The 22,369-nt window shown below is 38.7% G+C and overlaps 1 protein-coding gene across 4 annotated transcripts in view; it reads left to right on the top strand.

Annotated features, from left to right (window-relative positions):
• ppfia3 (PTPRF interacting protein alpha 3) overlaps window positions 1-22,369 on the top strand; it is a 42,456-nt gene that overhangs the window by 18,985 nt on the left and 1,102 nt on the right. For 3 of the 4 annotated variants that reach the window (XM_056244171.1, XM_056244172.1, XM_056244173.1), the window contains 24 exons: window positions 905-997; window positions 1,786-1,838; window positions 1,986-2,079; window positions 3,725-3,859; window positions 3,981-4,064; window positions 6,754-6,885; window positions 7,716-7,778; window positions 7,876-7,955; window positions 8,611-8,776; window positions 8,869-9,062; window positions 10,054-10,294; window positions 10,377-10,510; window positions 10,661-10,812; window positions 12,303-12,396; window positions 12,483-12,564; window positions 12,882-13,082; window positions 13,506-13,568; window positions 14,240-14,266; window positions 14,961-15,136; window positions 15,377-15,474; window positions 18,798-18,973; window positions 20,297-20,365; window positions 20,576-20,738; window positions 22,070-22,128. In XM_056244171.1, the coding sequence (XP_056100146.1) occupies window positions 905-997; window positions 1,786-1,838; window positions 1,986-2,079; window positions 3,725-3,859; window positions 3,981-4,064; window positions 6,754-6,885; window positions 7,716-7,778; window positions 7,876-7,955; window positions 8,611-8,776; window positions 8,869-9,062; window positions 10,054-10,294; window positions 10,377-10,510; window positions 10,661-10,812; window positions 12,303-12,396; window positions 12,483-12,564; window positions 12,882-13,082; window positions 13,506-13,568; window positions 14,240-14,266; window positions 14,961-15,136; window positions 15,377-15,474; window positions 18,798-18,973; window positions 20,297-20,365; window positions 20,576-20,738; window positions 22,070-22,116 (2,817 nt within the window). In that variant the 3' untranslated portion in view covers window positions 22,117-22,128. Of the gene's footprint in view, window positions 1-904; window positions 998-1,785; window positions 1,839-1,985; window positions 2,080-3,724; window positions 3,860-3,980; window positions 4,065-6,753; window positions 6,886-7,715; window positions 7,779-7,875; window positions 7,956-8,610; window positions 8,777-8,868; window positions 9,063-10,053; window positions 10,295-10,376; window positions 10,511-10,660; window positions 10,813-12,302; window positions 12,397-12,482; window positions 12,565-12,881; window positions 13,083-13,505; window positions 13,569-13,997; window positions 14,267-14,960; window positions 15,137-15,376; window positions 15,475-18,797; window positions 18,974-20,296; window positions 20,366-20,575; window positions 20,739-22,069; window positions 22,129-22,369 lie in introns of those variants that run through there. The other variant, XM_056244174.1, reaches the window with a different exon arrangement.

The following is a 22,369-nucleotide window of genomic DNA, read 5'->3' on the forward strand; positions in this document are numbered from 1 at the left end:
TTTTATAATAAATTGTCTATCTATCTATCTATCTATCTATCTATCTATCTATCTATCTATCTATCTATCTATCTATCTATCTATCTATCTATCTATCTATCTATCTATCTATCTATCTATCTATCTATCTATCTATCTATCTATCTATCTATCGTAATAATGTATGATTTGCAAAAATGAAAACTGCTGCTTAGATGAGAGAATCAAAGTGTATGCGCGTTGTGCACACGCTACATTGATTATGGCCAAGCATGCGCCCTTAAAATAGCATAATGAACAACGCGCAACGCGCCACTGACTTTAGACTAGGTTTTTTCTGGTCAGTGGCGCATTTTTTTTATAGAACAGCAAAATAGCATGAGGGAAAGTTTGCGCCGGAACACGCCTCCTCTTTGCGCTGAACCGCCCCGGGGAGCGCAAGTGTATTTCTTAGTTAACCGACGTGTGTCTGTGGAGGGAAAAGTCCGCTTTGCGCGGGTGCAAAATAGGAATGATACATGCGTCAGTGTACAAAGTCATTTGCGCCGAGTGCAAGATAGGGCCCATAATGTTCACAGACACAGGAAGGAAATACGGGACAGACGGGGTGGGAGAAGACCTACAGTATGACACACTCTGAGCACTGACACATTTGGGATGAGAAGGTTCCAGTTAGCCTGGCATTCCTATGGTTGCCATAGAGATGCAGGATCAGAGGGGATGCTGAGCGAAAGACGGTGTCACATTCTGCTGCCCTCTGGTGGATGTGCACCGCATTCCAAGATTGCAAAAGAAAAAAACCCAACAAGAAACGACAGAGGGAGATACGGCTACTGGAACCCATCCAAGTTTCATTGGCTTGTTTCTGTGTTTGCATGCGTTCATGCGCACAAGTTAACGTCTGAGCCTTGTCTCCCATGTGCAGGTTGGAGAGATCGAGGAGCAGCTCACTACCGCCAGGAGGGAATTAGCTAAATCTGAGGAAGCCAATCAGAAGCTTCAGAGGGACGTGAAAGAGGTGGGTCGGAGGTTAAGTTCTCATCGAGAGAGCTTCAAAAGAAAATCAAGAGCCCTGTGTCACGCAACCATAGTTTTGATGTCATCCCGCCTCCCTTCCCATTTGGAAGGGTTTCCTGCCCCGATGCAGTGATTAATTGTCGGTAAAGTGCTCTAGTTGTTGATGGGTGTGCCTGTCAGCCAAAGCGAGATCAATCAAACTGCCAACAAAATAATCAGCTGTCTATCTGACATTCCTCATGCAAGAAGTCTAATTTTCTGTATAATAGAAGCACGCCGTACTCTCCTGCGGTAACAATGACTTGCCAACTTGGCAACAGCTCTTGTTTCACGTCACCGACTCGCTAGTTATGGAATTTTCCAGAATTGTCGGTTGCTACCGTGCTGGCTTGGCGTCCTATTTAAACTGGATGCCTTTGCTTTGAGCAGGTTTTGTTGCTTGTAATCTGCTTCGACTGCCATAAAGTACAGTCTCGATAGTGGAGAATGAAGTTTTTTTTTTTCTCAGTTCCCAAGACACTTTGCCTTTCGTCCTTTTTGCTACACTTGTCTTTCATCGCCTCTTCCTCCTCCCTCATAACAATTATGTAATATTCTATACAGGTTTTTTGTTTCGCAATAACTTTTTATAGTCAGCTCCGTTTGAGGTAAACAGTTACTGTAGAACTGTTGTCTAGACAGAGCACCGTGTGTGTGTGTTTATTTCTGCAATCTGTTAACCTTATGTATTTATTCTTTTTGACATTTTCTCTCTTTTATCTCACATTTTTTCCACCCCCTCAACCGCAGGCGCTGTGTCAAAGAGAGGACATGGAGGAAAGAATCACCACCTTAGAGCGCAGGTAAACTAGACCAGATTAGACCAGATCTCACTGCTGAGTTTTAGTGGGAATTAGCTCAGTCCGCACGTTCAAAAGTCACAGTTTGAGTTGCAGTTTTGATTTATCAAGCGCCCTGCAGATCCTCACTGTGTGTGTTTTTGTCTGTAGGTACCTCAGTGCCCAGAGGGAGGCAACCTCTCTCCATGACATCAAAGACAAGCTGGAGAACGAGCTTGCCAGCAAAGAGTCTTTATACAGACAGGTACAAAAGGAAAATCATGTACAGACACACATGAAAGGTGTAACTATTGAAGGAACATTTAACAGCGTGTTCATCTTCAGTCTCTGGAGGGTTATTCTCAGGAAAGCATTTGTGCCGGAAGATTTTGTTGTGTTTTTATTTCATTCGAAAAGGTTTCAAGACTTTTCTTACTTTTTATCTGTGAAGAAATATTTCAGATTTTAGCACCTCAGGCTATCAGGGCTATAACCATCCATCCTCCCTCCAATATTCAGGTTATTAATCTACAAGTAGGGCTTGATTTTTGTTACTAACTACAACGTCAAGCTAGGATTTTTCCCATAAAATTACTCAAGCTTGACAAGGCCAACTTCATTCTCTGATTCTTTGTTTTTTATTAAAAATGACAGTACATTGAAAGCTTGATGTTTTTATTTCAATAAAAGCTAAATTTAGAGATTTTTATTTAAAGGTTTATATTAAATATAATTTATACTACAGTTCAACAGTATGTCTATACTACAGTATGTCTTACAGTATAAACTTTAATATTGTTAAATATTATTATAATTTAAAATCACAATTTTATATTTTAATATATTTATGGTGCTTAAAAACATTTCTTATTATTATCAAGGTTGGTTGGCGCTTAATATTTTTGTGGAAACCGTGAAACTTTTGACCAATTTAATGCATCCGTGCTGAATAAAAGTATTAATTTCTTTAAAAAGTACAAACTTACTGACACCAAACTTTTGAAAGTTAGGCTATATTTTCATTTAAAATTGAATGGTTATGAATGAACATGCAAATTGATTGATATTCTGATGTAAAAAAAAAAAAACATTTAAAATGTATTCAATTATTATTATTATTTTTTTTTTTTCACAGATGAATGTTTCCTAAACTATGGCAATCTTGACATTTATTTTGTACTTTTATAAATAAATCTGTTTCTTAACTGTCTTTCATTCCATGATCTATCCATATAATCAAGCTCATACCATTTGATAGCGTTCAAAATCTGACTTCAGATTTATAATAATGGAATGAATAAAGGTTTGGATTTATTTTTTATTTTTCTGCATCTGGTTAAAGTTAATTCCATATCTTTATATTTGTTATAAGCCTTTCTCTGTCAAATCGTTAAAATTAAACAACTTTTGCAATGCGCAACACTATATTCATAATGAATAGAGATGTACTGTAGATTTAGACATTCTTGGCAATGGAACCACAAATCAGTGTCAATGTAATTTAAATCTAAGTGAATTTATTTTGTTGTTTTAAAGGTTTGTGGTTTGAGGTCTGTAATTGTGGATACAAGAATTTAGAATCTGTTTCCAGGCTCTGTGATATGTCTAGACATGTTGGTTTTACGTAACATACATTATGTTTTTGCCTTTCATACTTATCTAAATGATCACTAGTTATAGATCTGTTTACCTGATTTATTTTTGTTCATAACCTTTATTATGTTCATTCGGTTCTTTGGTGGCTTCAATAGTGACCTTCTGAGATTTGAAGAGAAGTTCCATCGTGTTTTTACCAGGTCTCCACCAAAAACAAAACACTTTTTTCCCCCTGAAGAGAATGTGTTCCTTATGGTGTTCTTTATTGTCTTGGTCTCATTGTTTTGTCTCTTCTCATCCCTCGGTCTCCTCAGAGTGAAGAGAAGAACAGGCAGCTCCAGGAGCGTCTGGACGATGCTAAACAGAAGCTGCAGCAAACCCTCCAGAGGGCCGAGACGCTGCCCGAGATCGAGGCTCAGCTCGCCCAGAGGGTGGCGGCACTCAACAAGGTGTGTGCTGTCAGGTTCAGATCTGTTTGTCTCTTTGTGGTCATGTGCTATTAACTCATTTTAAATGGAGAACAGGTCCAAACTGTGTTAAAATGTATTTTATCCTTGCTCTGTTGTTTAGGCTGAGGAGCGTCATGGCAACTTTGAGGAGCGACTGAGACAGTTGGAGGCACAACTGGAAGAGAAGAATCAGGAGCTACAGAGGGTGACTCATCCTCTCTTTTTATGTTTGTTCAGCATGTCAGGCTCAGATATAGTAAGGCGTTTTTACTATGGATGATTTTTTGGAGTAACAAAAAAGTAATGGATTATTAAAAAATTCAAATGCAAGTTCAAAATATTGAGTTGAAGTTTGTAAAATGTATATTTTGCTTGATTCACAAACATTACATCAACATTAGTTTCTAAGGGTGTGTTCACGCAGGTTTGATTCGATTCTAACAAACTCTGATGCGATTGCTCTGTTAGTTTGGTTCATTTGAATTAATGTGAAAACTTCCATCTTAAACCCTGGTGCGCACCAAACAAGCGGAGCGAGACCCACCACTAAAACATGAATGCAACACGAACCAAAGACATCTAATCAAACCAAAAATGGGACGTGATGCCACAAGATGCAATGGTTTTTCTTGTCATTGTCACGATGTTTCCCATTACAGTTTGGTACAGGTGTCAGAACTGCCATCTCCTTGCAGCAGAACTTCTTTGTGTGTGTAATTGAGGAATTCCTGGCACTGCTTTAACTCCTTTACACATTTTATAAGCTCTTTGTGAGAATACCATCATATGTACGTGCATACAACTATCGCATTTAGCCCAGCAGCACATAGCATTGTTTGGGGTGTTCGGTAAGTCAAGTCAAGTCAAGTCATCTTCATTTATATAGCCCTTTTAACAATGTAGATTGTTTCAAAGCAGCTTTACAGAGATAAACACACAATTTACGGTAACAGAGATTGTTTTGGCTTTATAGCGATTTTTGAATAATGTTATTTCCAGCTAAAGTTGGTTTTGATTGATTCACTTACCGCAAAATCATCATTTGTTATTACATTAGGGGCCACTAAGACGACGGCGTTCTCTCTAAACAGACTTTAAACGCGAACCTGTGACCTGATGGCGTTCACATGCGCATTCAAAATTGATTCTATAGTTAAATTCGTTTGAATATGTGCGCGCACTGCCGCGCAGGTTTGTAATTTCCCAACAAACCATGCCTAAACAAACTACTTGTCTTGCCTATAAATTTGATAGAGAATTTTATTTTATCACTTCGGGGTACGCGAACCGGATTTCAACAACGCTTTATCTGTAGAGTGGGAAAGGGATCCTCCATAGGGAGAGGATAGTTGACACTTCAGCACTGCATTGTCATCGGGTCCAGGCGAATCTCCTTCGTCAGATCTGGATACGGCCTGGATCCGGCAGGCTGCAGGAAAACCTCGGGATAAACAAAGACACTAAAGTTAGCGTAGATGCCATTCTTCTTATGATGTAACGAGTACATCTGGATTTAAGGGAAGTGTTCCCAGTTCCGGCTGACCTAATCTATGCAGCCTAACATTGAATTATCGAAGTCTATAATGTATTATGTGTATGCTAGGTCAAAGAGATGTGTTTTTAGTCTAGATTTGAACTGACAGAGTGTGTCTGCTTCCCGGACAATGGTAGGAAGACTATTCCAAAGTTTTGGTGCTAAATAGGAAAAGGATCTACCGCCAGCAGTCGATTTTGATATTCTAGGTATTATCAACTGGCCGGAGTTTTGAGATCGCAATAGACGTGAAGGACTATAATGTTTTAAAAGCTCACTCAAGTACTGCGGAGCTAAGCCATTTAGTGCTTTGTAAGTAATCAACAATATTTTAAAATTTATACGATGTTTAATAGGCAGCCAATGCAGTGTTGACAGAACCGGGCTAATATGGTCATATTTCCTGGTTCTGGTAAGAACTCGAGCTGCTGCGTTTTGAACTAGCTGTAGTTTATTTATTAAGCGTGCAGGGCAACCACCCAGTAGAGCATTACAATAATCTAGCCTTGATGTCATGAACGCATGAACTAATTGTTCTGCATTTGTTAATGAGAGCATATGGCTTAATTTAGATATGTTTTTAAGATGGAAAAATGCGGTTTTACAGATACTAGACACGTGACTTTCAAATGAGAGATTGGTATCAATAAGTTCCGTAGTAAAGTGTATGTTATAAAAGCTGTTCTTTGTTTTCTATCTTTAGGTTGGTTAGCTGTTAAAAATGACCAGGACTAGCGAATACGAACCAGGACTAAATGTATAATTTTGTTTGTTTGAACCGAGAAAATCAAACTACAAGTGTGAATACACACAAGTTAACATCTACAACCTGTTTCTTTTGAAATAATACATGAACAATTTGCATTAGAAACATCTTCAAAAATGTAAAAATATTTAAATACATTTAAAAAAAAATTATAATAAAAAAAAAACATTAGATTCATTTGGAGTATATGAAACCAATTTGATAAGTAGACTAGAATTGAGTATTGCACAAATTTGAAAAAAAACTAACATTTTAAGCATTTCACATCTTTACTTTCTAAAAAAAAAGTGGTTTATATGGTCTGTTTATATTTAATGTCAACTACTAGCTTGTAAGGAACTGATCTAATAAGTTTCTTGTAGCGCTTTGCTTCTTTTTCCATCATTAAAGCGGATCCTCGTCTGATGGGATGTGTGACTTTAACAAACCAGTTGTATAATAATCAAAATAGTGTTACTTTTGAATCTCTCGTCTCTCATCACCTTGATGTCATATATTTTATTCACTGTTAGTCAAGTATATACTCAATATTCATCATCCTTCTCCTTTCTCTGTTCATCACCTTTCCCTCTCTTTTTCTCTCTCTGCCCTCAGGCGAGGCAGAGGGAGCGGATGAACGACGAACACAACAAGCGTCTCTCTGACACGGTGGACAAGCTTCTGTCTGAGTCCAATGAGAGACTTCAGCTGCACCTGAAGGAGAGAATGGCTGCCCTGGAGGAGAAGGTATGATCCTCCACAATTTCAGATTTGATTTCTTAGTCAACGCCCGCATACACGTAGAGAAAGCAGAAAAATAGCCTTGACATGTCACCACGTCTTTGATGTTTACCTCAAAATCCAGATGTTGCCTCAATTATGTTTGTGCCTAATAGGAGTTTCAGGCTTCCTCTTTGTGTGCTCCCTCATAATTCCAGCACGAAAGCAGGTGTTCAATGCGTTTCTCATCAGAGAATCAGTGATGAATGGCCAAAATGTAATTTGAGCTTAATGTCAAAGACAGAAGACATGTTTCTGAACACAGAAAACATGACTAGATTGGTGTAGGAATGTGCAGAACTGCATATTTTCAAAAATCCACTTGTGGGATGCCTGAACAAATACTGTAGTTAACTAATCTCAAGGAAGTATAATTTGGCTGTTTCAGGTTCCTCTAGTCTAAACACAATTGGGTGTGTTTGTAAGCGGGCATTTTCTGGTGTTCAAAAACAGATTGAAGATGGTATGTCTCCAGATGCATTTTTAAAAGTTAGGAAAAGGATTTTTAGCTCAACATACTTTCTTAAAAACACAAGATGCCCAGGTTTCCCAAGATTCTGGAAAACCTGGAAATATTTCATAAGTATGATTTTCATTCAGAGTTTTCAAGTTATAATTACGAGTTCTATGAAGCTTTACATGAGTCGAAATATTGTAATTATTGTAATGCCGACATGACATGAATGCACCTTAACTGTGCCACTGTCATGGGTTTGATTCCCAAACACACAAAGTTCTTTTAGATAAAAATGTCTGAGAGTTAAATGAATGTAAGAGCCTGTTATAATGTTTTACAGAATGCTCTCTCCGAGGAGCTTGCTAACATGAAGAAGATCCAAGATGATCTCTTAGCGAACAAGGTACATTCCTAAACTTTAATGCTAAAAAAAGGTTCTGTTCACTTGACCTGTATTTACATGGCTACATTATCAGATAATAATGTCTTATTCCTCCCAGGATCAACTGATTGCAGAGCTGGAGAGGCTTCAGCTAGAGCTGGACCAGCTGAGAGGAAGACCTGGTTCCTCTTACTCACGGTTAGACACATAACATTTCTGCTGTCCTCTATTAAAAGATCATTTATGACAATTTATGAGGTATTTAGGAGATTTATTAGTTCATCTTTATAATAAAGTTTGCAATCCATTTTACTTCATATACAAATTCAAAAGTTTGGGGCCAGTGTTTTTTTTTTCTTTTTGAAAGAAATTAATACTTTTATTGAGCAAGGATGTAAAAAAAAAGTGACAGTAAAGAGAAATGCTTCAAATAAATGCTGCTCTTTTGAACTTTCTCTTCATCAAGGAATCCTGAAAAAATGTATCATGGTTTTTCACAATAATATTAAGCAGCACAACTGTTTTCAACATTGATAATAATAAGAAATACTACTTGAGCAGCAAATCAACATATTAGAACAATTTCTGAAGGATCATGTTTCACTGAAGACTGGACTAATGATGCTGAAAATACAGCTTTGCATCACAGGAATAAATTGCGTTTTAAAATATATTCAAAGAGAATCTTACAGACCTCAAACTTTTGAACGATGGCCTATTTATGAGTAAAGCAGTATTTATTTTATCCATCAGGAATCATGTGGATTGTGGCGAAAGTGAAAGTGGGCATTATCACGTAAACGGTCAAATTTCATGTTAACTCTAACCATGACCTCCACTGTTTCTTTATTAGGTCTCTGCCAGGAAGTGCTCTGGAGCTGAGGTACTCCCAAGGAGGAGGGTCACTTCCTGCTGGCTCCACTACCCACCTAGATCATTATGGAAACACAGGCACAGGAGGAGTGGTCAGACGGGCTCATCGTGGACGTTGGGGCGGTGCGAGGGAGGATACTAGCAAAGTGAGAACATCTTTGTTTGCACTTGCTAATAGGTGAACATAATGGCTTGATATGAAATTAAACAGGTCATTTATTGCCTTTCTCTTCTGCAGTACGGCGACTGGGACACCGGAGCTTTGCTAGGCACTGGGTTTGAGGGCGGCGTGGAGGACAGGTGTTCTGATGATGAAGAGGATCGCGAGACGCTCTTCGGCTCAGAGCTGCTCTCACCAAGTGGCCAGACAGATGTGCAGACTCTCGCTATTATGTTACAGGAGCAGCTGGAGGCCATCAACAAAGAGATTAAGTGAGTTTACTCGAAACGGAGGGACCTGGAGACCGCTTTGAAAAATCAAACTTTCATTTAAAATAGAGAAATGGAGAGCGCTCTGAAAGGGAGGTTAATTGGAAAGAGCAGGAGGGAGGCTCAATAAGGAGGTTATATGGCAGGGACCATTAGTACATTAAAAGTATTATGTTTTCAAAATTGACTAGTTGGTAACATTGTAACAGTAACATTGTGAAATATTATTACAATTTAAAATATCGATATTAAATATATTAATATATATTAAAATGTAACTTATTCATGTGATGTCAAAGCTGAATTTTGTCACATGATCCGTCAGGAATCATTCTAATATGCTGATTTGCTGCTCAAGAAACATTTCTTTTTCTTATTTAATGTTGAAATTTATGCTGCTTAATATAATTGTGGAAAGCGTGATCATTTTTTTCAGGATTATTTGATAAACAGAAATCTTTTTAACATTATAAAAGTACTGCCACTTTTGATCAAAAATACTGATCTCAAATTTTATATTTATTTGAATAAACTAGTTAGCACTAACTGACTAGTAGATTGTTGGACAACTAGTCAAATAGTAAAAACATTTATTTATTTTCATTTCGATCTCTCTCTCTCTTTTGGTTTAAAAAAGTCTCAAAGGAAAACAACTTTTTAAATTATTTTTTTATTGAATGCCTAAAAGTTTTAAATTGGAGCCAAAAGTGTTTTCAAAACGCATTAACATGAAATGTTGTATGAAGGGAATACAGCACTTGTAATTGATTCCTTGTTAGATTTAAGGTAAATTTGTATTTTTTGCTCCCTTAGTGGAATTTAAGAGTTTATAAGCTTCCAACTGTTCAATCATTTATAAGTGATCCCAAGGCATTTTAAATAAAAAAATAAAATATAATGGCATTTAAGTGTTCTTTGGGGAAAAAAGTCTTTCATTTAGCTTCATGAAACCTGCAGAGGCCCTCGTCTTACCCACCTGTCATATTTTCTTCAGGCTGATTCAGGAAGAGAAGGAAAGCACAGAGCTTCGTGCTGAAGAAATTGAGAGTAGAGTCAGCAGTGTGGCTCTGGATGGCCCTCCCATTCCCCCGACCTCTCTGGGACGGGACAGCACAGGACGTGGCTTCATCCCCCCGTCCCTCACATCCTCCACCCTGGCATCGCCCTCTCCACCCAGCTCCGGGCACTCCACTCCCCGCCTACCCCACTCCCCAGCACGCGAGACAGACAGACAGGTAGGAGCATGTGTGAAGTACTGCTATCACACGTTGAATAAACGTGTGCAAACAGCTGACTCTATACCATTCTACCCATCAGAACAACAAAGATGACGACAGGTCCCTAGCCCTTTTGGACTCCACCCCTCCTCCCACCCCTCGTGCACTGCGACTGGACAGGATGACGCACACTCACCCTGGTGCAATGTTGGATGACAGTCGTGAATTCCGAAGGTGCGTTAATCGCCCCGGCCCGAAATCAATCCATGCATAAGAATGATATTCTTTTTTTTTTTTCAATGTGCAAAACGTCTTTCCCGTCACACTTCAGCCTTAATATCTTTGTATAATTGACCTTTCCCTGTCTCTCTCTGTGGACTTCAGTCTCTCAGCTGATGGCAGTAGCTCAAACAGCAGCCAGGACTCCCTCCACAAGGCCAGCAAAAAGAAAAGCATCAAGTCTTCCATCGGCCGGCTCTTTGGGAAGAAGGATAAGGTCCGAATGGGTCAGCCTGGACGTGAGTCAGCATCTCTGGGTGAGTCTAACCTAAAAATACAGCAAAATCTAAAGGAAATGTTAGGAAATGTTTCTTAAAGGCCCGCAATTAAATTGTTGAATTATTTCCTATTGAAAGTATTAGTTTGGTTGGGACATATCAACGGGCTTATTGCCTTTTAAAGTAACGAATAACTTTTATTTATGTCACAGTCATTGAACATGATTTGCTATAGACCTTATGTAGCCCGCCCCTTTTCAGCACTGCACTCGTTGTCTTTTGTCTTCCGGTTTGTATTTTCACTGCGATCTTATTTATGAATGAACGGCTCGTTTTAAAATCTTCCCGGGTCTACTGACATTTGTTAAGACATCTGCTTTAAACATTACAATGCTCATGATAACTTTCGTTTACTCTACAATAAGTAAATCCACTTCACCATCTAATTACTTCTTGACAGCGATGCCATAGAAATATACAGAGCGACCGCAAAAAGTTAAAGAAGTTAAAAGACAATATCCTAAAGATGGCTCCGCGCTTGTTTATCTGGCGCATAAGGTCTATATGCTAGTTGTTTGCTTTAACATTAGTGAGAGTGCATTCTATAGAGAGCACGGGATTGGACAAAAATCTGAGTCATCAATATTCTTGGTACATTCTCCTGGAATACAAAGTACGTTGTATTTAAGTACACTAGTGTTCAAAAGCTTGTGGTTGGTAATTAAAAAAAAAAGTTTTTGACAGAAGTCTCTAATTTTTTGCTCTCCAATGCTACATTTATTTGTACAGTAAAAACAGTAATATTGTGAAATATTATTACAATTTAATAACTGTTATATAATATGTTTTAAAATGTCATTTATTCTTGTGTTGGCAAAGTTGAATTTTCAACATCATTACTCCAATCTTCAGTGTCACATGATCCTTCAGATTACTGTATATCAGTCTAATATGCTGATTTGATGCTCAAGAAACATCTCTGATTATTATCACTGTCGAAATCAGTTGAGCTGCTTCATATTTTTTTCTAGGATTCTTTGATGAATAGAAAGTTCAAACTAACAGCATTTATTTGAAATATGAAACCTTTCTTAACATTATAAATGTCCATACTGTCATTTTTTATCTATTTAATGTATCCTTGTTGAATTTATATAAAACTTTTAAAAATTGACCCGAAATAGGTGTGTATATCGGCTAAAAGTGAATTTTAATACTGTGCACTAGGTAGCTTTAAAGCTAACAGACATAAACTAAAGCTCTATTGTTGATTTTATGGGATTTTTAAAGGAATGTTCTGATTTCCAAAAAAGCTTTATATACATTTTTATTCAATCTTATTTTATATCAATGCAATGGAACTTACATTGGAAATCTATGGGACACTGATAATCGCTTCAGGATAAACTGACCTGAAAGTGATTTCTGTGGTAATTGACAATTTTATGTTCCTAAAGTGTTTTAAAACTACTGTTTAGTCAGTCCTGTTCACTTGATTGTCACCCTTAACATCTCTGTGTCTCCTGTAGCCTCGACCCCCTCAGATGATCTGGGCTCTGTGGATCCCCTCGGACTCACTAAGATGGCCGGTCCGGTGGACAAGGACCGTCGCAGCAAGAAGAAGTAATTTTACTCGTACAATGAGTAGCTTCCTTCACACTCTGTATCTGATTCTTTGTACTGAATGAACATCCCTCCCTTTCTTTTAGACATGAGCTGTTGGAGGAGGCATGCCGACAGGGGCTACCCTTTGCATCCTGGGATGGACCCACTGTTGTCTCCTGGCTGGAAGTATGGCTCCATATCTAAGTGTTGCAATGGATAAAAAGAGGGCTTGTTTCGTTTTATATTGATACGTGATATTATGTTTGAAAATTTGGCATTATCATCTACTTCCATTCTGTGTTACTTTGATGCCCTGTTAGTTTTGTACTTTCCTAAAAAAAGGACTCAAAGTTTTGTACTCTCTCTCTCTCTCTCTCTCTCTCTCTCTCTCTCTCTCTCTCTCTCTCTCTCTCTCTCTCTCTCTCTCTCTCTCTCTCTCTCTCTCTCTCTCTCTCTCTCTCTCTCTCTCTCTCTCTCTCTCTCTCTCTCTCTCTCTCTCTCAGCTGTGGGTGGGCATGCCGGCGTGGTACGTGGCAGCATGTCGTGCTAACGTGAAGAGTGGAGCCATCATGGCTAACCTGTCAGACACAGAGATCCAGAGAGAGATTGGCATTAGTAACCCTCTGCACCGCCTCAAACTGAGACTGGCCATTCAAGAGATGGTGTCTCTGACCAGTCCCTCAGCCCCGGCCAGCACACGCTCCGTACGCTTAAATGCACCATCAAATAATTACTATTCTTTTATAAAATTACAGTGGGTTTCAAAAATCTGAGACCACAAATGAAGAATTAAAGGAATAGTTCACCCAAAAATTAAAATTCTCTCATCATTTACTCACCCTCATGCCTCTCCCGATGTATATGACCGTCTGTACAAAGTATACAACGTATGTACAAATAATTAGTGATAAAAAAAAATAGTGCAGAATCTTAAATATTTGTATTAATTTTATATCATAATGTTTATTAGTTTTAAAATGTTCAAAAGATTGTTCTATTTTTAATCCCATATCTTCAATGTTGTCTCAGACTCTTTTCACCCCACCCACTTTAATATAACAAATCTAATAAATAGTAATCCTGATAACTTTATGGGTGGTTTGTGTTGTTTTCTTTTCTTCCCACAGTCAACCAGTAACGTGTGGATGACCCATGCTGAGATGGAGTCCCTGACTGCAGCAACCAAACCAGTTAGTAGCCACACTTTTTGTATTTTAATTATTATTTTAATTATGTTTAATTTTGTTTCTCTGACTAGGTTACTAGTTTGGGAGAAGTAGATGTAACAATGTTGAAGCAATCAATTATAAAAATAAATTGCAGAAAGCAATGGATTTGGACTCAAAACCTTTGTGCAATACCCACCATTGATGCGCTTCTTTATTGGAACTGATATTCAGTTTTTGTTCTGTATTAATTCGACCACCCTGCTTTTTTTCATCCGTTTTTTTCAACTGTACATTTCATCTAGATAAAATGAAACACCACAAGTGTGGGATTGTAAAGCGCTCTGCCTTCTAGTGGACAGTATGAGAGGCGGCATGCGGAGAGAGTGGAGTGATCGGACATGTGTTGATGCGTCTCTCTCTTTCTCTCTCCCCCTCTGTGTGTCTGGCTAGGCTGTAGCGTTGAACATCCTCAACTTTCCCTCTTTTTTTCTGTTTCAGTGTGAACTGCTTCCAACTAATGACCCGGTCACTAACAAACTGTTCCTCCCTTTGTACCTCTCTTCCTGCTTTCACTCTTCATTCTTCTTCCCTCTTCCTGTCCATCGATGTGTCTTTCCTTCTGCCCCTCTGCTGTGTTCCTTATCTCCTCTTCCTCACCTCTCTCCTATCATGCTATCACCTCTGCACACAAGGAGCTGAAAGAGATTAGCTGGGATCAGGTGAGTAACGTCAATACATCCATTAAACACTTTCGAAACTGATGGTGCCATCAGATGGTTGAGACTAAATTATCTTAAAGTGAAGCCTAAATGACACAAATGTATTATTTACAATTGTACATTTTAAATATTACATTTATTTTTTCATTAAATGTTAAAATGTCATTACAAAAGGAAATGTGCATTAATAGCTGTAATAGCATTGACGGCTTTTTATGCCTGTTAAAGTACTATTATTTAATATTATAGTATTTATTTCATTTTTATATATTTCAGCTTGAATTTTAGTTTAATTTTAGTAATTTGGTTAAGTGCTTTTGTCATTTTTGTTTCTATATATCTTTAGTTTTAGTCATTTTAGTATTTCAACAGGTTTTTATTGAATATTTATATTTTATTTGATCTTTATTTCAGTTACTGAAAATTATTTTAAATATTTTTAGTTAATAATAAAAACACTGTTTTATGCTAGGCATAAAAATCCATGTGCATGATAAAAAATAATAATAATAAGATATAGTGCTAATCCAATAAGGCAAGTGACAGTTTCATAAACTGGCCCAAACCTTTGTTGTTAAGCCCTGAAGTTTGGATTTGTAGGCATCAAATACACACTGCAATGAATGAACTGAAATACAACTGTGAAATCTAAAGTGAAATGTTTTGTTTTGTTTTTGGCCTTCCTCTGTGGTAGATCCTGGCCTATGGAGATATGAACCATGAGTGGGTGGGCAATGATTGGCTGCCCAGTCTGGGTTTGCCCCAGTACAGAAGCTACTTCATGGAGTCACTGGTGGACGCCCGCATGTTGGACCATCTGACCAAGAAAGAGCTGCGTGGGCAGCTGAAAATGGTGGACAGTTTCCACAGGTGTTTTCTCTCTCCCTCTCCCCATCTGTTAAATGCTGCCACACACACTTCATTATTCCTTCTCTTTATCATCCTTAGTCTTATGCCAACCAATTCTTTTCTTGGTGCAGGTGTGTGTCTTAGGGCCTTTCCTAATCTAATGTGCCTGGGGTCTTGTAACACTTTGTCAGGGTGGAATGACCTAATTAATTTAGATAGCCCCGTGACCTCCATGACCCTTGTGACCTTTTGACCCCACAGGGTGAGCATGCATTATGGAATTATGTGCCTGAAGCGCCTCAACTATGACCGCAAGGAGCTGGAGAGGAGGAGAGATGAGAGCCAACACCAGAATAAAGGTTATTATTTTTTTATCTGTTCCTTTATCTCTCTTTCTTGCTTACTGTTGCTAACACAGATGCCCAACATAGAGTACAAGAGTGATAGAGTGGTCTTTTCCGGGGTTGCTCAGGATGCTGCTGGTCCCTAGCATGGCATGCTGATGTCCGTAACACACTTTTAACACTATTGCAGCTTGTAATGATTTATTAAATATGAATTTGGCATATATACTACAACTCAAATGTTTTGCTTCTGTAAGATTTTTTCGTAAATAATTTTATTCGCAAAGGTGCATTAAATTGATGAAAAATTACATTAAAGACATTTATAATGTTACAAAAGATTTCTATTTCAAATAAATGCTGTTCTCTCTATTTATCAAAAGAATCCTGAAAAAAAATGCAGCCTTCGTGAGAATCATAAGCCGCGTTTCCACCGCAATTACCAGGAACTATTTGTCCCAGGAACTTTTTTCATAGGAACTTTTTTTGCCCCAGAACGGTTGCTCACTGCGTTTACACCGTGGACTAAAGTACCGGGAAGATTAGTCTGGTGACGTTGAACTGCGTGCGACTGCTCCTCCCAGTCTGCGCGTACTTGTTTTGAGTTTTAAGTATTGAGGAGATTCAAGCTGTGCTGCTTTTGTGTGCGATCTATTGGTTTACTAACGAGGTAATTAACAAAACGGCAGAAAAGAGACGAACACTAATACCAAACCGTATTCATTTCAGAAAGCTCGTAATGCTAGATAGACAACGTTTGTTATCAGCTATAGCGGACATGACCATGAGATGGATGGGACGAACGCGCGCCATCCGGCAGAGAACCAATCAGCATGTTCAGCGCACAAGTCCCACCCCGAAAGTTCCTGAACTCTGAAAAAGTACTACCTCGCCAGCAGGGACTTTCTGGGGGGGAAATTTTTACCCGGAACTTCATTTAGACCCTGGTTCCTGTGGTGTAAACACACGGAGTACCACCCCAAAGTTCCTAGTTCCTGGGGAAAGTTCCTGCGGTGGAAACGCGGCTATAGACTTGTTTCCAAAAAAACCTTACTGACCCCAAACTTCTGAATGGTAGTACATTTTTTATTCTTTCCATTACTACACTGTTGTTCATGCATGAAGACGGTCCTTCATCAACTAGTTTTAACAGATCAACCAGCAAAGTTTTGCAGCATGGGTTATATTGATCCACCAGCTAGACCAGTTCTAAACCGGCATAAACTAGCCTGACCTAGTCCATGTTAGTCTTAGCTGGTCTAGCAAGAATTTCAGGACATTTTTTCTGGTTGTTCTCCAAGTTATCTTTGGGTTTTATCATGTTAATCTTTTGCTTTGCATCATCAATCAAATCATACAGCTGAACAGTCTGATAAACACAATGTACAAAAGGGAAAAAGCAACAACAGTCACCCGTGGAATGTACAGTTCATCAAAACATTGGACAGTGAATGAGAATATGGCAGAGAGAGAGGAAGGGTGTATACACAGAGTGCATTTGTTAATAATAACATACATTACCAGTAATGACGTCTGGAAAGCATTGAGCGGCCCAACCTTCCATTATGCACAGGATTCAATGTCACAATAGAGATTTTACATTTGAAGAGCAACTGATCAAAGCTCAATGCACAGATCACATTATTAATCCCACAGTTTTGAGTTGCTTTAAAGGTGCCACTACCGCCTCATTCAGTACCTTGATTAGAAACAGATGCCTTTGCTGATCTAGAAGTTATTCATCGCATAGCAACACAGATGCCTTCATGCCATTTGAGACTATATTAAGCATGAGTGAATAACTTGATCCTGCACTACAGTGGGGAGAGATGTATGCATGTACTTTTGTGTGCATTGCTACATGCAATGTAGCAAATATCAAAATAATTTTTCATGCTGTACATCAGAGGAATCCAATCCTATTCCTGGAGATTTACCTCCCTGTAAAGTTCAGCTCCAACCCTGAACAAACACAGCTGAACCTTATTAAGTTATGGTAATTAAGATCTTGACAATTACAGACATGTGTATTTGATCAGGGTTGGATCTGAACTCTGCTGGTTGGTAGATCTCCAGGAACATGATTGGGCACCCCTGCTGTACATTATATTCACACCACCCAGCTCTTAATGCATCATGTTGCCATCTTGAGCATCAGTGAATGTTTCCGCCTATGAGTCCCTCAATTGTCCTCAGTGTGAGAAGATGGATCTCAAAATCATACAGTCACTGTTGGGAAAGGGTTCAAATATGCAGAAGAGGCTAGAAAACCAATGAGTGTGCAGGACCTGGATGAAATCTCCGAAGAGCAGTGGAGAGTTACAACTATACAACTAGTGAAAAACTACCACAAAACATAGAAACAGGTGTTGATTATCCAGATTCAAGTTAACAACAGAACACACACTATTAAAGTCATTAATTACCCACCCTCATGTTGTTCCAAACCCGTAAGACTTTCGTTCATCTTCGGAACACAAATGAAGGTCTTTTTGATCAAATCTGAGAGCTTTCTGTCTCTGCATTGACAGCTACACCACTACCACTTTGATGTTTAAGAAAGTTAATAAAGAGTTCGTAAAACTAATTAATTTGAATTGGCCACATTCTTGAGGAGCTCAAACGTGCTGCGTAACACATGAGAATGAACCTCATTGCTTCTCGCACGTCAAGCAAGCATGCTTGAGCTTCCATTACCACAACTGATGTGTGAGGTAGTGAATGTTTATGTGAATAAAAGCCTAAATTCAATCTGTTCATCATATAAAGTGATCGTCTCTTCAGAAAATTTGGACTAATCCGCTCAATTCATATGGATTAGTTTTACGATTTACGGTTATTCAGGACAGTACTAAATAAAAAATAACAGAATTTTTTATGAACTCTCTTGTTAATATTATTAACATCTTGTTTATATTGCAATGGGACTGTAAATTAATGAGCAGAACTGTATGTCATTATCTGAAGCTGTGTGGGTGTTTCTTATATTGACACCATGATATTAACACTGTAAATGACTCTGGAGGAATGGTTTGACTGTTTGCCATGATTGCATTCCTTCCTTTGAACTTGGGTTTGGAGAAGCTGAGTCAACAAAACAAATGCAAAGCCTCTGGAATACCATGAAAATACAAAACAGAGACAAAGACTTTGTCTGAAACAAAAGCAGATGTGTCCAAATGTGCAGTGGCCATAAGAGTTCCATCTGAAAAATCAGGAGCAACTGAAACAAAAGTTGAAATCCACAAGCATCACCCAAGATGGAAATTGATAATGATCAGTAGTTAACGCCCGCCTGGAATTCTATTCATTGTCCAGCCCTTGTGTTTCCTCTGCAGATGTGATGGTGTGGTCAAACGAGCGTGTGATGTGCTGGGTGCAGTCCATCGGCTTGAAGGAGTATGCAGATAATCTGACTGAGAGCGGTGTGCATGGTGCCCTGCTCGCCCTGGACGACACCTTTGATTACACTGACCTCGCCCTGCTCCTGCAGATCCCCAATCAGAACACACAGGTACAATTTGCAGATATATAGATCTTTTACACACTTTCAAGTCAAGTCAGCTCAACTTCTATAGCTCTTTATACAATGCAGATTGTTTCAAAGCGGTTTCACAGTAATAAACAGGAAAATGATTATCAATGATGCAAACGTCATCAAATATGTAGTACTAGTAGTACATCTCCCATCTCAAAAGAACATAGAAAACACTTCAGAAGATTGGTCTAAGACAGTGTGATGTGTAGGTTCAACCTGTCACGTATGAGGGAAACACACTGGATGGAATTTTGGATGAAAATACTATTTACAAAATGCGAATATGACCAAAAAAAAAAACATTTTTTTGAATGGACAGATTCTATTTGATAAGATAGCATGCACATAAACTGTGAAAACACATACAGAATAAAGATGCACATCAGGGGCTGTATTCACAAAGAATGTTAAGGCTAAAAGTAGCTCCTAACTGGCGAATTTAGGAGCAAACCCTAAAAATAATGGGCGTGACTCCTAATTTTTTTCACTAAGAGTAATTCACGAAGCATTTTAGCCCTAAAAGTAGCACCTAAGTCTGGGACAGCTTGAAAGAAGTCGAGAGGACTCCTAACTCACTAAGACCTATTGACAAAGGATTGGAGCGCATACCACCGCCTCTCGCAGTCGTCCGGGGTCCGCGACACAAGCGGGAATGCTGCATTGATCTGCAAACAAATCCTCTCCCATGTCTCACGCTTAGTTTTGCTTGATATCCCAGTGCCGAATTTCCCTTTTATTATGTTTTTTTTTTTTTCAGCACCAACTGGGCCAGCAGCAGTAACTGATCCTGCGTCCAGTTGGGCTTTCTTTTCCGTTTTGGCGAGTTCATAATCCACCGTCATTCAACTATTACATTACTTCAATAGGAGCAACATGGACTGCATTTATATAGCGCTTTTACAGACCCAATGGCCACCAAAGCGCTTTACATATTGCCTCGCATTCACCCATTCACTCACTCATTCATACACCGACATTTAAAAATTTAAATTTGCAACTTGAATGTAAACATAGCTAATGGTACTGACATTGATGTGCTTGCAACATCAATAAAAAAAAACTTTTGTTTTTTTTACTTTAAAGGCAGACATTTTTATATCGACAGCCTTTATATTTACAGTATATACAGGGAGTCTATTTATACAGTAGATGTAGGGACAGACTGAATGAAAAAAAAAAACCCTGTTGATTCATCAAGTCTCAAAACAATAAGAACTCCATAGATTAAAGCAGCGACTACTCATTACTCCTGCCCGGTCTGGGTTGATTACATGTGAGCTATGTTTATTCCACATCCAGGCACGACAACTTCTGGAGAAAGAATATAACTCCCTCATCGCCATGGGAACAGAGAGGAGGCCAGACGAGGTGAGCACCATGGGACATGAACACAGCTGGTTTTTAATCATCCACCTCCCACCACTGAAATACACACTAGTATAATGACACTCCTCTTACAGGGTTATTGTACTTTTTAGATTTCGTAGCCAGTTTGAACATTCAACTGTATTTTGTATTGAAATGACCTGGCTGATAATTCAATTCATAAGTATTCTCGTCTGCCTTCTCGTCCTCTAGGACGGCACTAAGACGTTCACCCGCTCCCCTTCATGGAGGAAGATGTTCCGGGAGAAAGATCTGAGGGGAGTGACCTCTGACTCCTCAGAGACCTTGCCTGCTAACTTCCGTGCCTCAGCCATCTCCACCCCCTCGGTCACCCTGAGGAAGGTCCAGAGCGATGGTGAGCTCGCACAGCCTCCTCAGTTTTCGAATCTCATTTAATAATGGGATTTGTATGCTTTCAATTCACAAGAAAGTAGTGGGAGAGAAAGACGGGAATGGATTCAGGAAATTTTTTAATCATTTTGGAGGTTAATCATTTTTGAATGATGCTCTGAATATTATAAGATTGATTGATTGAGGGCCTGTTTGCACCTGGTCACTTCATGTGTTTGTACTGATTGGATAGCTATTCAATTTGTTAAAACTGATCCATTTACACCGCAAATGGTGTAACGCTTTAAATCCTGCGCGATATGCAGATTTCACATCAGCGAAAGCAACAAATATGAGCTGCATTTTATTTGTAATCAGCTCATTTCAAGAACTAAGACAGCAATAGGAGAGAGAGCAGCATCAGCACTGGTAAGATCATTTAGTCTCGCTACTTTTAATGAAGATGATTGTGTTTTGAGGGCTACTTTCTGTTTCATTTGAGTCAGTCTGCGCATCAGCTTGCTGAAGAGATCTGTGGCGATGCGTGTTGCCGTCATACCTGGCTATAACATGTCATATAGCCTATAACACGCTTTCACACATTCGTTTTTGAACATATTGCGAGGAGTAAAATTTGTATATGTGGTTTCAACAATCAGATGCATTTACACTTGTCCAGATCCGTCTGGAATGCGTCTCAGACCAGCTCCTGAAGTGACTTGAGCGATCAGATTTAAATCCATCTCGAAAGTGTTTCAGAGGGCATTTACACCTGGTCTTTTCACGATCGGATGGCTATCCAATCAGATAAAACACATGAAGTAACCAGGAAACAGGCCCTTAGTAGGTAGACAAAACTAGATGTAGCTTTTATCGTATACTTATTTTGACCATGTAATATAGCGTACTAACATAAATAATACAACACACAAGTGATCAGTAAGCATTACACCACTCCACAGCAGTCATATATGAAGGTTACTTCCTGATAAATTTACATAATTAAAAATTCATGAAATTTTATTTATCTACATCAAAAGCAAAAGTGCTACAATGTAGAAAAAATAGACTATTTTAATAAATTCTCCAATAAGAAACTATAAAAAAGGGCAAAACCTATTAAAGGAAAGGCTACTGAAAAAATAACCAGGATAGAGACCCAAAGATAAACAAGGCTTTGTGGAAATCCCCGCAATTAATTCTAAAATAACTTTATGACAGTGTTGATGGTCAGATAAACATTGTTAGAACATTGTTTCCTTATGAGTAAGTGGTTCAGGAGTGAAAGCTGTATAATGCTGTTTAGAATTAATTTTTTTACGACTAAATCTCACTGGTCTGTCTCTGTCTCTCCAGCATCTCCAAGGGCAGAGTCTGGCTCAGTGAGGACATACTCCTGTTGAGGGACTGCAAAGGTGAGACATGACTAGCTAGCTTCTTTTTCAGTTATAATTTACAATGAAAAAATAAATGTTCACTTGCTGTAGCCCACAAGATTTAGACTTTCTAAATCTAGAAAACTGAACAGAAAAGTATTTAATGAAAGTATTTAATGACCATGTGTGGGCAGGGCCCCCAAGAATTGCGGTGCACCATTGCTAATGAATACCTTCTGTGTTCATACTTGTACATACTGAAATCACAAAAATGCACTCA

The sequence above is a fragment of the Rhinichthys klamathensis genome, unplaced genomic scaffold (genome assembly GCF_029890125.1).
Source record: "Rhinichthys klamathensis goyatoka isolate OS25496 unplaced genomic scaffold, OSU_Roscu_1.1 h1tg000937l_1, whole genome shotgun sequence".
NCBI lineage: Eukaryota > Metazoa > Chordata > Actinopteri > Cypriniformes > Leuciscidae > Rhinichthys > Rhinichthys klamathensis.